The sequence below is a fragment of the Neodiprion pinetum genome, chromosome 2 (genome assembly GCF_021155775.2).
Source record: "Neodiprion pinetum isolate iyNeoPine1 chromosome 2, iyNeoPine1.2, whole genome shotgun sequence".
Classification (NCBI taxonomy): domain Eukaryota; kingdom Metazoa; phylum Arthropoda; class Insecta; order Hymenoptera; family Diprionidae; genus Neodiprion; species Neodiprion pinetum.
The window spans coordinates 33,996,603-34,012,842 of record NC_060233.1 but is presented as its reverse complement, the minus strand read 5'-3'; the positions used below and the strand labels follow the sequence as shown (position 1 = coordinate 34,012,842).

The 16,240-nt window shown below is 34.8% G+C and overlaps 3 protein-coding genes across 10 annotated transcripts in view; 1 reads left to right on the top strand and 2 right to left on the bottom strand.

The window, feature by feature from the left end:
- Positions 1-4,143, bottom strand: part of yki (Transcriptional coactivator yki) — a 30,779-nt gene extending 26,636 nt beyond the window's left edge. The window contains exon 1 of the mRNA XM_046611182.2: positions 2,672-4,143. The gene's annotated coding sequence lies outside the window, so the exon portion shown is untranslated. The remainder of the gene's footprint in view (positions 1-2,671) is intronic.
- A 987-nt stretch (positions 4,144-5,130) lies between these two features.
- Positions 5,131-12,606, top strand: hpo (serine/threonine-protein kinase hippo). 7 transcript variants are annotated; one of them, XM_046611169.2, is made up of 11 exons: positions 5,672-5,831; positions 6,034-6,114; positions 6,224-6,404; positions 6,480-6,707; positions 6,847-7,165; positions 7,407-7,540; positions 7,631-7,793; positions 7,861-7,952; positions 8,044-8,238; positions 8,430-8,616; positions 9,657-12,606. In XM_046611169.2, exons 1-10 carry the CDS (start codon positions 5,710-5,712, stop codon positions 8,607-8,609), a joined length of 1,695 nt encoding a protein of 564 aa, XP_046467125.1. In that variant the 5' UTR covers positions 5,672-5,709; the 3' UTR covers positions 8,610-8,616; positions 9,657-12,606. The 7 variants fall into 7 exon arrangements, with proteins under 7 accessions (XP_046467129.1, XP_046467128.1, XP_046467130.1 ...); XM_046611173.2 differs by lacking the exons at positions 5,672-5,831; positions 9,657-12,606 and adding an exon at positions 5,131-5,364 and having other exon boundaries at positions 7,410-7,540; positions 8,430-8,976; XM_046611172.2 differs by lacking the exons at positions 5,672-5,831; positions 9,657-12,606 and adding an exon at positions 5,131-5,364 and having other exon boundaries at positions 8,430-8,976.
- Snx17 (sorting nexin 17) lies at positions 10,940-16,085 on the bottom strand. Of its 2 annotated transcripts, none has more exons than XM_046611180.2 (9): positions 15,917-16,085; positions 15,374-15,511; positions 14,924-15,289; positions 14,753-14,846; positions 14,439-14,689; positions 13,983-14,192; positions 13,697-13,876; positions 13,507-13,605; positions 10,940-13,432 (listed from the first exon to the last, which is right to left on the bottom strand). In XM_046611180.2, exons 2-9 carry the CDS (start codon positions 15,431-15,433, stop codon positions 13,250-13,252), a joined length of 1,443 nt encoding a protein of 480 aa, XP_046467136.1. In that variant the 5' UTR covers positions 15,434-15,511; positions 15,917-16,085; the 3' UTR covers positions 10,940-13,249. The 2 variants fall into 2 exon arrangements, with proteins under 2 accessions (XP_046467136.1, XP_046467137.1); XM_046611181.2 differs by having other exon boundaries at positions 15,932-16,084.
- Between the last annotated feature and the right edge of the window lie 155 nt (positions 16,086-16,240).

Below are 16,240 nucleotides of genomic sequence, written 5' to 3'. Positions count from 1 at the left end.
TTTGGAATTAATAAATGCAGACGATCATCGTGATGCAAAACCAAAATTAGGCCAAGTCATTATTACAAAAAGGGGAAAATATGGCATATTTAGCCTCGTAGTTAAACAAAAACACAAAATTTGAAAACGACATTATTAGATTTGAAAATAAAAACATTTAGAATTTCAAAATTAGGGGAAGAATTGACTGAACGAAGTATCAATAGATATCTCGAATTTAGTAATAGATATTTTTGAGGATGAAGACATTGACATTACCATCTGTTCAGGTATAACCGAGATACCACCATCAGAAATACGACTGGAAGGTAACAATGGTGAAAGATTCGTTAAACATGTAGACAAACTCGAATTGGCTTAGTGATGGAACACATTGTAGACTGACTAACGCGACTACAAATAAGAGATTGGTTGCTCAGGAGCAAGTGCAGTACGGAAACGATCCGAAGAATTGTTTTATCAAACATCGAATATTCTTTATTTCTAAGTAATTTTAAGATTAACGCCTACGAATGGGGCGTGACCAACCGCAACGAGGGATATTCAACTGTAACTAGCTTTAAGTTTGAAGTCTAACACCTAAGATGGAAGTTCAGCATTGAACTTGATCTGCCCTTAGAGTTTGTTCAGAAGCTTCTGAATAGATCAACTCAGCGTGATGTTAACCTTGAAACCCTTCCTTTCTTTCTAATTCCTTTCATTCCAAATTAACGTTAAAAATGCTACAGTATATTAGAAAAAAATGAGATAATATCCAGAATACTACTGACGCAGACCGACACGATCCGACGGCTCTCGAATCTCGTCACCACAACAACACATCGAAAGATAAAACAATCCGAGTGCTAATCTCCAACATCGAACGAATTCTTGTTTTCACCTTTCTGATTAAAAGTTACTATTATAATATCCATTTGAAAATAAGACTAGAGTTGGTGGCTAGCTTCACTACCCCCAATTAGATCAAACGTATTGTTTCCAAGATTTGAACACAATTCGAAATAACAGCAAGAAAAATTGGCGTCCAGCTATAGACAATTCCCTTGGGGATTCAGAGAGTTATTCTCCAGTCCTCAGCTCGGCCCCACTTTATAATCATTATAAACTATGTACCAACTGCATGTTAATTTAAATTTAAGATAATCTATAAAAAAGAGAGATACGATATCAAATAATCACGACCAGCTAGTTATAAGCATCGTTCAGGATAGATGTTCTTGGTATCAAATAATAATATCATTTAGAATCGAATAACACACGATTTGCTCAAACACGCAAACGGTCAAATTTAGTAATTCTGCAGCTTCTCTGCATTTTTAATATAAATTCGTCCGTCGGCGTGGATTGTTGTATAAACTCAAACACTTTATAAATTGTTACTTTCAGCTTCTACGTCATTATCGTCATTCATTGTTACCAAACATTTCAATCACCGAATCGTTGCAGAATATACTTTATCTTTTACCAGTTAAATCATTTCAAACCATTTATTTTGAACGACCTTTTCCCATTTTCATTATTATAAATTAGCCTCAACAATTTGAACAAGCCTCACAGACCTGTACAGGACTATAGCCACACGATCCTACAAATTACTGGCTTATCGAGAGGTAGGTCTTTCTTAGTTTTAATTTTTATTCATTGTCGTTACGTGGGACCATCTTTGATTATTCATTAATGATTAATTACCACCGCTCGGTACACTTTCACCCCCACGTAACACCGTTCTCGAGATATTCGCGATTTTAGATTCGAAAATTAGAATCAAATTAAAATTAAAAAATAAGAATCCAGGGAAGTCCTTAGAACGGACTAATTACCTGCCCGATTCAAGTTCCCTTTTAGGAAACCTCCAAAATTTCGTTAGTTTTGCCGTATCTATCACCGTTCTCGAGATAATCGCGATTTAAAATCTGAATTAGTTACATTGATAGGAGTTATTAATTATAATAGAAAATATAAATCCCCCCCCCCAAACCTGATTTCGAATTTCGGCTATTTTTTCTGATCGACCAAGTCGCGGTTTCGCGTCTCCTCGCGGGAATGATCGAGCTGATCGACCTATGGGGGGTAATGTCAGTTGGCCTTCTTGTCGCATCCCCTGGAAATACTCGTGAGCAAACTAGTAGCTAATAACTGACAACACAACGTACGTCATCAATATACAAAACAGTAATCAGAATTATAAGTTTCAAGTATTTACGTCTCAACTTATTGCATGATCTTTTATATCAACAATTCAGATGAATAAGGAACTAATAATAAGTATGTATTATGAAACTCGTCTCAAAAAGCACAATTATAAAGCCACGTAAGACGGTCCCGGCCGTCTGTGAAGTGATATGAAAATACGTCATATAGCTATTTTAGCGAGAAGAAAAATGCTAGAGAATGTAAATTCGAAAATTTTTAGTGATTTGAAAAATTAACGACGGAGCCAGGAATCGAAACTGTTGTTCTTATATAATGATTAACAAATATAATTATTTCGATAATTATGAAAATTTTTCATGTCTCCAATTAATTCAATGTATTTAATTCTGCAAGACATTTTGGTCGAATACAGAGAAATGAGGGCAAGCGATTTTAGGAAAATTATGTCACATTGAAAAGGCATATCCGTATTATTGGAATAAAATAATGACTGTGTCGATAAAGACATGGTACTAACATTTACAATCGGTACGTAGTTTTACGTACTCACTTCGTACCGTCTCAATTTCAAGCTTCCATACCGACACTACCTTGGCTGCTACGAATGTCGGTACAAGTCCGTTAGGTAGAGTCGATAGAGCAGAAACCTCCTACGCTCCCAGGCCCACCTGGGCCCACTTGCCCGCCGAAAACTGATACACAAAAATTTACCCAGGGGTACTGTCTTTATAGTCTTCAGTCAACGCTCTCTCTCTCTCTATCGCTCCATCTCTAGTTAACGTGCATGTGTGGTACACTACTATTTTCGTCTTCAACTATTTATTCAACACACAAGGCACACACGGTTGTGCATACATGTAATAATAATAACAACACGGCATATGCATACGTACGTACATAGGCGCGCGTGTGCACGTATAAACACGCATACACGGGGAAATATAGTATTTGTAAAATATGTGTATACAGATAGGTGTGAGTGTGTTTGTGTATATGTATATATAATATATATTTGTATACGTATGTATCTACGGTTGTGTATATGATGTACGTTATTTAGCCACGGCACTGTGTTTTAAAAAGGCACTTCGATAAACACCCGACACTCCAGCTCGCTCTCCCTGGTTCCTCGACAGCGGCGATACTTTGCGATAGTTGTTTAAATCAGGACGAACTCCGAGGGAGACGAGGAACGATGCACTAGATCTGTTGATACACCGGTGAATAATTAAACTACGTCTATTACTAATACTACTGCTACGCATAAAGAGGCTAGGCGGAGGAAGAGGGGCAGAACAAGAAACGACCGTCTCCGACCGGAGGACCGACCGACCGACCGACTGTCCGACCGATCAAGACACAGTGCCGCGCACAAGAAGAGACAGACACCAGTCTGGATCTTAACTATGCGCCGCGTCGCTGAAACGCCGTGTCCAGGCAAGGCGTGTGGCCTGGCCTGGCCTGTTGCTTTTTCTTCAAGATTTTAGGTGGAGGGGAATATATGTACGTACGTAGGTGGGTAGGTACATAAGGATCTATCGTCGTGTTGGTGAGGAGGTGGAGGTAGCGGCGTTGCTAGCGTGATTGTAGTGTGGTGACCGCGGAGGAATCGACGACGATGGGTAGCAGCAGCAGCACCAGGAGCAGCGGCAGCGCGCGCACGCACATTCTCTTTCTTACGCGATAACAAGTAATTCCATTGTTGTTATCGATCCAGCGGAACTGTGAACATCGTTCAGATGTCTTGATACAACTGCAGTCCGATTGAACCGCTTACTTCACGATTCAACTTTTCTTTGTCAACCGCACAACGCTAGGAACGGTCCCCGTTTTATCATTCAGGGAATACACACTTGCTTGTTACAACCCTCCTGCTGCAGGTCACTAATTCCTACGCGGCACATACGATGGATCGCGATCGCCCCGACAACGCTACCTCCTCTAAACCCTACCGCCATACTCTACGAGCACCGCACGCACACTGATCACGGCTGGCTCGCCGAGAGTAGTTTGGATTTCCGACGAGAGGCTTACGTGCTCGCCTGCTAGCCTGCCCGTTAAACGATACACCGCTCACTTCGGACTCGTAGACGCGGGAGTTTCGAAAATCCATGATTTGGAAGAGAGATAATCGAACGCTTGTTTGCAACAATTACAATGTTCGAAAGCTGACGAGTTGAACATAGGTTCTGATCTAAATATCAAAGTTCACCTATCTCACACACGAACGAAGGATTAACAGCCCTATTTTGTACGCTATTTCGAACAAAAACACTCGAATACATTTTCATTTGATGCAGAAATAAAGAAATACATGGTATGAATTCTACGATTTGACTGTTCGATTTCGTAGAATCTGGGCCATTTCTTTATTTCTGCGTCAAATGAAAAATGTCTAGGACTGTTTTTGTTCAGAACTGTGTATAAAATAAGGCTATTAAGTATTTTTTCGTTTTCGAGATACGTGGCCTTTGATATTTGGAGATATATCCGTGAACGTTGAAATCGAACAGGGCATCTAGGGAGAAATAGAATATGATCAGACGTAACCGATTTTTGCATCACGGTAACATCGGTCTTAATTGGCATCGTAATTCTGTTTTTCTTCTTTCTCTTCCCTCGTAGGCTATCCTCTGTACCGTTATTCAGGATGAGAATAATGCCGTGTGAAAAGCCACTCTTATTTAGGTACAGACAAAAAGTCTCCGATTGTTACTTGCAAGAATATCGATGATTAATGTGTTTCATAATTGATTAATTTTCCTTCATACGGTAGCTGTAATTAAAGATAATAAGTTGTAAAGACCTTTCGACTGTAAAATGCTCGATTGAAACCCTTGAAACGTTTGAAACTTTGACTGAAGTAATTATTCGGCCCCTCACTCTGACATCAGTCGGAGTTATAATGAACTAAGGCAGTCTAACTATACAGCTAGTCAATAAATATATATTTGCTTCGGTTACAGACAAATAAGAGTTGAAAGTCTATGGACGTCTTGATCAAGGGTTTCGATATTTCAGTTGTGGTTAAAATTAATTTTATTGTCAAAAAATGTAATATTAGTTATTTGAATTGAATATGATTTTATTATCAACGTATAGTGTATTTTTGACGTATTAAGTTCGTTATTTGCGTAGTGAATGTGTGTTCTTTTTTTTTTATCCAAGTTAATATTAGACTGACGTAAAAACGAAGATGTCTTCTAAAAGGTATATATGTATATTTATTTAATTGTTTTCCTTTTTTTTATCTGGACCCGAATGAATCCTACCCTTATATGTATGCGTCAAAATAGTTCCAACTTTTGAAATGATGCCGACGATTCAAAATAATAATTAGAAAGACTGTTAAGCTGTAAATTATTCCAAACAATCTCCATTTCACTCGAAAATTACATATTTACAAATTAGCAATAACAGTACTATCGAAAACCTAAAATTGTTTTCTTTCTTTGTTAACCTTTGTCACTGTAAACTACTCTTCATCGCTTACTCCGTTCACAATATATTTGTTATGTTCTTCAACCGATTAAGTTGCATTAATGAATTTCATACATGTCTAGTCTGACTCCAAGGCCCATTCTCTCAAGGAATGAACTAACGGAAAAATATATTCCCACTCCAAATTTGCCTTTGGGTCAATCTTTATTTTACTTCTCAGGTTTTGCAAACAGATAGTATGTACGCAAATCTTGTCAAATATTTACAATACGTCATTCCAATCTCTAATGAACCACCTTTGATTTAAGTCCAACCTCTATGTCTGTCAAACATGACATTGGATTACTTTATTTTTAGAAACAATATGACAAAGCCATCTTACAATCAGAGAGATTAAAATTTTGAACAGACGCTAAAAAATTCCTTCTACCTTTACAGTGAGTTGAAAAAGTTATCCGAGGAAAGCTTGACACGACAACCCGAAGAGGTTTTTGACATAATCTGCAAGCTTGGTGAAGGGTGAGCGTTACTTTGAGAGAATTCTACTTAGTAATCTAATTATTAGTGTGCCATACTAATTTAGTATAATTTGGATATCTTCTAAGATATGGCTCAATGTTTGTTTCAGATCTTATGGTTCCGTTTATAAAGCATTGCACAAAGAGAGCGGGCAGGTGCTTGCGATCAAGCAAGTACCTGTGGATACGGATTTACAGGAGATAATAAAGGAGATTTCAATAATGCAGCAATGCGATTCACCGTATGTAGTGAAATACTATGGAAGCTACTTCAAGAACACGGATTTATGGGTATGAATTGAATTTCGTGAGTTACGTGAATGTTATCGGTTCGAACAATGATAGTGAAATGATTTGTTATTACAGATTGTTATGGAGTATTGTGGCGCCGGTTCTGTCAGTGATATAATGAGGCTGAGGAAGAAAACCCTGCAAGAGGATGAGATAGCTACGATATTATGTGATACTCTTAAGGGTCTTGAATACCTCCATCTTAGGAGGAAAATCCACAGGGACATCAAAGCGGGAAACATCTTACTCAATACTGAGGGGCATGCTAAGCTGGCTGATTTTGGTGTAGCTGGACAGTTAACGGTGAAACAAATTAACAAAGAAACAGAAAAATTTGACACCTAATTAGATGGAAAGCAAAGAAAAAAAAAAAAATTCATCCACATTTACTTACAATCAGTGTTTGCGAATTTTAAAAAAATGTTGGCCCACTTGTTTATAGGATACTATGGCTAAGCGCAACACTGTTATCGGAACTCCGTTCTGGATGGCACCGGAGGTAATTCAGGAGATTGGATACGATTGCGTCGCGGATATATGGTCATTGGGTATAACAGCTCTAGAAATGGCAGAAGGAAAGCCACCATATGGTGACATTCATCCAATGCGTGCAATTTTCATGATCCCCACCAAACCCCCACCAAGTTTTAGAGAACCTGACAAATGGAGTGCAGAGTTCATAGAATTCGTTAGTGGCTGTCTCGTCAAAAACCCTGAAGAAAGGGCGACAGCCACTGAACTGCTCAGTCATGAATTTATAGGTAGTCGTACTGTGTTTCATGCAAGTAATTGAATTAAGTCTCAAGTCAGTAATTAATGAAACAACCCGAATCACGATACATGTAACTCAGGACTGCCTTGACATTTTTTTATAGTATGAGTTTTACATATCAAAAAAAACAAATTCAAATTTAATACCAATGACAATAAATATCTTTGATATACTTGTTAACAAAACTCAGGTTTTCTTTTACTTATATCAATTTCACTATTGAACTGTTGAAGGCAATGCGAAGCAGCCAAGTATCCTTAGTCAAATGATAGCGGAGGCACATGAAATTAGAGAAAAACAGACCAACCGAGCACACGTTATTAATAATGTGGCTATTAAGGGAAAAAATCATGCTGATGATTCGGTAAAAAATACTTCCATCTCGATTCACTACTCAACAATTTACAAAGTCAATTATTTTTTCACATTGCTCATTGAATTTTCTCACCTGAAGGACGAAGAAGACTGCAGTGGAACTATGAAACCCCTTCCAGAAGATGTCGGGACCTTGGTACCAGGTGTAGATCTCCCTGACACAGGCACTCTAGTTTCTGCAATGTTGGATCTAGGAACAATGGTTATTAATAGTGACACGGACACAGAAGCAACGATGAAAAGTGGGTATACTGCTTTTGACTTATGGAGCAAGACATTGTCTTCAAATGGTTAATTTACCTTCTACAGGGCATAACACAGGATCAGTGGAGTCTGGAAAGAAGTATCGTCCCTTATTTCTTGATCATTTTGACAAGAAGGAAGCAACTGAGATTGGCAATGTGAGTTCAAATTTATTGTAACTTTCTCAGTGTTCCGTTTTTGTTATGGAGTATTGGCACTTTTAAAGGAGATTTTGTTTCTTATTCTCAGGACAATGGCCACATTCTTGCCGCACATAGTACAGAAACAGAACCTAAAGTGGAACAACAGAGTCCAACAGAATCTCAAAGGTTTCAAAGCCATCTACAGCTACAACTCAATCAAATATCATGTCCTGTGCAAGAGCCGGCTCACAATAACATATCGAAATTTCAAAATGCCTTCACAGAACGAGACTTTGATTTCGTAAGTATATTCTTAAATTTTTCCCACTGTAAAGAATAACAAACTTTCTACTGCATAATTGACGTCAATAGATACATTTGGATCATGGGAAGACCCATCAGCTTCATTATTGAAATTATAACTAAACATGTTTCAATATAAATGTATTTAAAAAACGCAGTCATAGGCATCATAACGAAAATTCAATATAGATAAACAAGCATGTCCTTCAGCTGAAGTTCCTCTCATACGAGGAGCTGCAGCAACGCATGGCCAGCCTGGATGCAGAAATGGAACGTGAGATAGATGAATTAAGACGGAGGTACCAGACAAAGAGGCAGCCAATTCTTGATGCCATGGATACCAAGCGAAAGCGTCAGCAAAACTTCTAACGCTTCGGTATAGTTTTATTGATATACACATATTTTTTTTAAACTTTGTTTCCTAATTGTTTTCTGCTAGACGAAGTAATAGAATCGAGCGTGATAGAGAGATAAAAAGTGTGTACAGTTGTATAAATGAATGAATAGATTATAATTATGCGTTCTCAAAACCTAGTTTCACTAATAAAAATTCATTATATTCTATTTTTTAATACCTCATTAAAAAAAAAAGAACTGCAATAAAATTTCTCTAGTAATGAATATTTTTTTCGTGAATCTAGGGATCTACAATCTATTATAATATTATTAGTGTAATAGCGATACGTCACTCAATGTAAATTATTTTACACAAATTAAATATGGAATCGCAACTATACTTAATTTTTTTACTACATATGTTAACTTTACTTACTGTTATACAAACAATATTCTTATAGAAACATTATATACACGAATTAAATATAAAGTCAATTTAGAAAATAAATCGTGTTCAGTATCATCGGTTGATTCAAGTGAATCCGTTTTTTTCAATCATTGTTATTCATATTAAACCGAAAATTGTACTACATGCAATTACATTTTTACCATTTTACTATTTACCCAGCACATATCTGATATCACATTTTTTAATAGTAGTGTTGTCGTGATTTAAAAATTTACCGATGAAATATTAACATTATTTGTTCTTAATAACCCTTTGTCGCACTGTTTTACGATATGAAAGATTGAATTACTTTGATATTCAGGCACATATTTTTTTTATCCTCAAACCAAATGGTCACTGCTAAAGGTAACACTTTGAAAGTAATTTATTTCAACGAACACATGTACCGGCGTACTAAAAAACATATAGTTTGAGGTGAGTTGTTTTGTTTTTTCCGTTTGTACATAATATTGTGTACATATACGATTTGCTATTGGGATGCATCTAATACAACGCCGAGAGTAGCTAGATTTTTTACTCAGGTGAAAATACGTCTTATTCAATGCTGACCGAAGTTTTAAAAAAAAATCTTTTAATCTAGCAACATTAACTTGCCTTTATTTGATTTGCAGTATGACGCTTCAGGCTAATGTTTGCACGAGAAACTGTCTTGCCCGACGCCTGAGCATGCTTACATACATATGTATACCCATATCAACGTGTCGACATTGCGCTTCAAGCATTGTAAAACAATGGATCTCTGCTACCTGCACATCCCGGTGATCTTGCTGGCCAAGTTTTGTTCTTATGAAGGCAGAGAAGGTGTATCGGATGGGTTTCGAATTGTCTTGAATAATATTGTTGCGTAACTTTCCCATGATCAGCTCATTTTAGAAGTATGCACTTTTAGTACGCGGTGAGTTTTTTTTTTAAATCGACAAAACAGATATCACCCAATATATATCTCGTAACTCAATAACTAGCATTTAATAGTTTTAGTTTGAGTGATTCTGCACTTACACTACCTACCATACATACCGATGTGCCAAAAAAAAAACACAAACAACAAAACAAAAAGAAAACAACAAATAAGTAGAGATGGAGAAGGATAGATTTCTAATTTCGTATGGATAGGTAAAACAATAGATTCGCACCTCCCGTAGTATGCATAAGCTTTTAATCATGTGAGTCCGTGATGCAGGAAATTTCCGGATTATAGTGAGATTGAAAACAGTTTCGTGTCACAAATGATGACAATGAGGTCGAGTATCTCAATTTATAAACTGGCAGTATTCATCGATATACTAATTACAAATGACTTATTCGAGTTTTTTTGCAATTGATTTGTCTATCAGGTTTGGAGGGATATCTAAATATTTGCCTTATTGAAGTAAATATCATCAGGTATAGCAGCACGAATCAATTTTGAAATAATGAAATATCAAATTGGAGTTATAAAAATAAAGTGTATCGACGACGTTGCACTATTTTTTTAGATAATAAATATGTAGTATTATATAGTTAACCATATAGTCAAACTGACATTAGTACACGTACTTTTTTCACTAAGAACACATAATCACGGATAGAATAATCTTGTATATTTTTATACCTACGTAGAAATCGTGTACCATTGTAAAGTTGTATTACTTTACAACGTCCACCTTTGTCAAAATCTTTTCCAGAATTTATTTATTACTTTTTTTTTAAGTCAATCTAGTGCAGATGACGTTGACTGTGAATTTTTTTTTTTTTTTATAGCATTACATTTAATATAGGTTTGCATATTTGTATGGAAGTGAATAAACCAATGTGCTCTCATATTGAATATTATAATTTAATTAATGAGAAATACCTCCTAAGTTAACATTGCTGTATCACCAACAGGCATTAGATGATAATAAAATTTTACGTATTTAGTATAAATATAAAAATTTATTCATTTTGCGTATTTTTACAAATAATAATTATAAAATTGCGTTATTCCAGAAAATATCTTGTGGCAAACAGTTCTCTGTTCTACGTGCTTCCTAATATTTATAATGAAAACTATCATAGTATTGTACGCTGTTATTTCCTTAGATAAATTGGTACATTAATTTATTACAAGTATTGGCATCAAACTTTAGTGGCAATATTTCGAACAGTTATCACTATATACCTAGACATGTTTTGTCATATTAACTGCATAATTTAAAAGAAAGTAATATTTGTTTATTTTGTTACGTTGCGATTTATTTAATGGACTATTAATTATTATGAAAATACGTTGTTCATTCTATTATTATACATGTTCTTATATCACAGTTTTATTACAGACTATCTATCTGTGTGATATAATAAAAATTGTATAATCTCATTATTACAAACAAATCGAATTCATAAGGCTGCACATTTAAGAACCATATAAAAGATCACGATTATAACAGTAGATGCATGCTTTACACGATTCAGCTAATCGACTGTTCTTTTTTCAATTTTGAACTGTAAGTATGAATATCGTATAGAACGTTCAGTTTTTCTCATTATCACACAATATGGAGATATTGCTATTTGAGAATGGTGTTATCGTTTGATCAAACACACTTAAACAATTCACTAAAGTCATGCTCTAAGTGAATAGATATAGTTTTATTATCAATTAATATTAATCAATAAGTAAAAAATTAATGTTCTTATCATACAATCTAGTATTAAGTAGTGTTTTCAATACACTGTATCAGCTCCACTCAAAAGGTGACAGTGATTCAATTAAAACTTATTTTCTACAGGACGTATAATCATCTGATTCATATACATGAATATGTATATCAATTATTCAGTAATAACTTACATTATCGAATTTTTTTTTCCATAAACAATATACCCTTAAATCTTACGGAATACGCCATATTTGAGCACGTTTTCACCCTTCCGATAATTTTATATCGCACAGATTTATCCATCGAAATGCGAACAGCGAAATTAGGGAACCATAATAGGAAAAACTCTGTGACAGTGTTCAACATAATTTCTAAATATTAAAAAAAAAAAAAAATATCATCGTCATTATTACGGAGATTTCTTTTTCTCTTCACTAAGTAAAACACTCTTTCGGACAGTTGATAGAAAAATAAATAAATCTACCAATTGTATTACAAAAGCTTATAAATGATTTCTCTAATACAGAGTGGAAAAGATTCTAATTTTCTTTATATTTCAAGTATAAATAATATAAATTCAAGGGGCATTTCAGTGTAAAACGTATTTATGCCTCGAATCCGAGTTGTTTACATGATTTACATATCAGCTGGCAAACGTTTTTGAATACAAAATTTATATCAACGATCACGTCAGTATTCAGTATAATTAATTAAAAAAACAAAAAAAAAAAATTGAAAATATTATACAAAAATAAGTCTATACATCGTATGAAAAAAATCGCGTGATTTTGGCGTCTTTGCAGTTACTGTCTTCAGGAGTTTTAGAAATATTCAGCAACCCGATTTACCTAGCACAATGAAGAATTGATAGTGCTCTTGTTACAATATACAAATATATTAAAGTGACATAATTTTATACCTCATTTTTTCTTTTTTGAAATCGCTCAAAAATTGGGCTTTTGTTTACTTCAAATTCTAGAAACGAAATACCCCTCCTACTAATTAAGTTCATCAAAATCGTTGATGTTGATGCGTGAAATTAATTGACTTTTTAAATAATTTATATTACTTATATGTTCTAAATTACGAAAATAGATGAAAACCTAATATGATTTTTGCCTGAGAGTCAAAATATGCAAGTAACAAGATTCTCTACTTTTTGACTTGTTTGATTACTTGCAAATCCGTACTTGTTTATCAAAAATAAAGTTTTAAATTGGGATAACAAAAACATCATTCTTTGGTGAGATCGTGAACTTAAATATAGCATAATGTGAAAAAGAGTGCCACTTTAATAATGCTAATATGTCGAATACTTGTACAATTCGATTTGGCAATATCATTTTGGCTCATCAATGATGTACAATATGAAAACCTTTCCCCGTTTAATAACACAGTTTAAAATGAATTCCAAACCTGTTAGTATTGAGTATCAGTTCATTAGAAGCTGCATAGAATATCAACCATTCTTATTCCAACAGGAATGTTATAGATGTTCAAAGATCATCAATATTGAGTATCAGTTCATTAAAAGCTGCATAGAATATCACCCATTCTTATTCCAACCGGAATGTTATAGATGTTCAAAGATCATCGTCTCCAATCATATGGAATGCATTATTTTCAGTTGAGCCGTCTCCTTTGTTCAAAATATTTGTTGATCTCTTTATCCCATCGGATTTCTTCACAGTTACTGCTGATAATCTCTCAGTTATTTTTCGCATAATTGGTTCAGCTTTTGTTGGCATAGATTGATGCTCGCTTTCCTGGAAAATAAAAAATTAATTATAAATAAATCAAAAATTAGTTACAATGACTTTGTCATTAATAGTTTACAAACCTGGTCTGTTTTATTAATACTGTCCGTAGAAGGAGATGTCGCTATGACTTGACTGTTACCATCTCTTCTCATATACGTCCAAGTTTTTGATGATTTTTCCTATTAAAATGACAAATTTTCAATGGTGAAATGGGATGTGAAACATTACTGAGGAAATACGGGTAACAACTTTTATAAGTATTATTTCAACCTGGTTTTTATTTCCGCCAATACTTTTTATCAGCAACTCGTCGATCATAGCTTGTAAACAAACAGACATGAGGATAGCTTGTTCCGATGAAATTGTAATCCATTGCAACTGGTTTTTAGACATCAGATATTCAAAGGATAACTCAAGGCTATATTCTTCATCTTCATGTTTTTCTGCAGTCTATATTAACGAAGTTGCAATTGTTTTCGGTTATTTATATTTAAAGAAAGTATTCATCTAGTGGAGATATCATGTCGCTGGAGCCAGCTAAAGCGATGTCACTCACATTGTGCAGCGTAGTGATGCGCCAACAACGCATTCTAGTAACTTCGAATGTAGCTTCACATTCCTCTTCACCTTCTTGATAAATTCGTAAATTAAGTTCGTTTTTACCAATGGATACCAAAACCCTTGTACGTGGTTCAGGATAGTCACTGAGACACGCAGCAAACTGAACATATCCGTAGTATTTAAAAGATCTGGCCAGTTTCATGTACTGTAAAATATGTTTACAAATGTTGTACAAAATTTTTCAGTTTATTATTTATGAGCATATTTATTCTTGATAAGTATGTAATCTTCTAACAAAATCCTATTCATCTTTCGATAAACTTTTGAAAATAGAAAATGAATAAGTCTCTATACCCTATAGTCAAACCAAATATCGAGAGATATATACACGAGTGAAAGTTATTATCATGTCGGACCAACAACAATTTATTATATTCAGATGATAAATTACCTCCTTTTTATTGCTTCTAGCTCGTATGCTAGCAAGGCGATCTCTTGATTCATTGGGAACAGAAATCCATCCTCTGTCTATTTCTGATGCTGTTTGAACATAGAGCAGATTTAGAGCAACTTTATCCTGCATCAATTCTTCGTCATAGGCAGGGTTCCAGTAGCTTTTAGCCAGCACTATCTTGACGCTAATAAGAGGTATACTCTTGTGAGTGACGAGAGGAGACTCAAAGTTTTGCAACTTTCGTAGCACTAAAATCAAATCAATTGACAATTCGTGACAAAGGACCTCTTGGATTTACTGTTACAACTTACCATTTATGTTACTATCGTCTTCTTCTTGATGCATAAGAAACAATGCAAAGTAGCAAGCATACTTTTCATGCAATTCAATTAAACGGCAGAATTTCTGTAAATTTAGTTTATTAGAGTTTGGAACAAGATCAGTCTTATGTCCTGTAATTTTTTCAAAGAGTTCATACAAACCATTAAAATTTGTTCCGAGTTTTCTCCGGGTGAGGCAGATATTGTAATTTTCTGCCCATTAATCAGAAAAATATCTAAATTTTCTACTCCAGAATGTTCTCCTGCCGTTTCTTGTTGAGCATGTAATAGAAATCCATTAAGCAATTCAGAACTGTTTATAGCAGAATTTTGCCCAATTGTTTGAATATATTTTTCCAAAAGAGCACGTCTTTCCTCCTGCTGATTTACTGTCAATGGGAATAACTTTTTTGGCGGAAATTCAGGAAGCACAACGTCAAGCTCTTTTCCTAGTTGCACATGTAGGTTCAACAGTTGCTTATACCTTACAGTGCAGTGAAATAATCCATTGATATGTATGTTATATCCCTATTATAGTAAACCATCGACAGATTAGTGCATATCAATTGAAAAATACGAATAGGTATAATTAAGTTATGGCTAATGTATTACCAGATACGCATTCCCACTGTCGTCAATGAATTCCTGGGTATCCGGTATTGAGAAATGCATGCTTGATGATTATATGATCTTTTATTATACTATAGAACATGTGTCTAATATTCCTTTACGTACTGACATTTCGAGAAACTGAAATGAGCACATAATATTGTATCAACACAATGCAATAATAGAAATATTCGCATAGATACAGATTGGGCGATAAGAGATTCATGTGGAAAAATGGTTTAAAAGGGAATATTGTTGGGCTTGGAAATAATAATAGTTAAAAAAGTTAATCTCGAATGTTGCAAAGAAAATTGGGCTAATCATGATAAGATCAATGTCAATCGTAAGCTACATGTGTCAGGTTACAGTTCGATGAAATGAATTTTCAAGTGACGGGAATCATTGGGGAATCCATCATATGTCACAATAAGAGCGAAATATTTAATGTTTCATACGGACTGACATAAGGTGTTTTAAATAGCGTATATAACATTTTAAACCATCTGTTCGAAATAGAACGTAGTATGTTTAGACATTATTCCTTACCTGCCATAATATTACCTTCAGGTTCCGTGTGTCGAGTATTTTTCACAAATTTTTTTACACCTGGATTAGGTGAAAAGTTGATTCAACAGTTGATTAGATGACAGCCCATAATGCTGTGCATTCATGCAATTGCACGCATGCATGTACACATGAATCCTAACACGAATACATGCATGACCATAGGTATGCCTATAGAACAAATATAGGATTGTCGAATTTTAGTATGTAGTTTGGGAAAACTGCAGATTACTTCCGCTAGAGTGCGATGATGCTGCCATACAATGGTCCAAGCTCCGCTCCTCTATTTCGATTCACATTACCAAT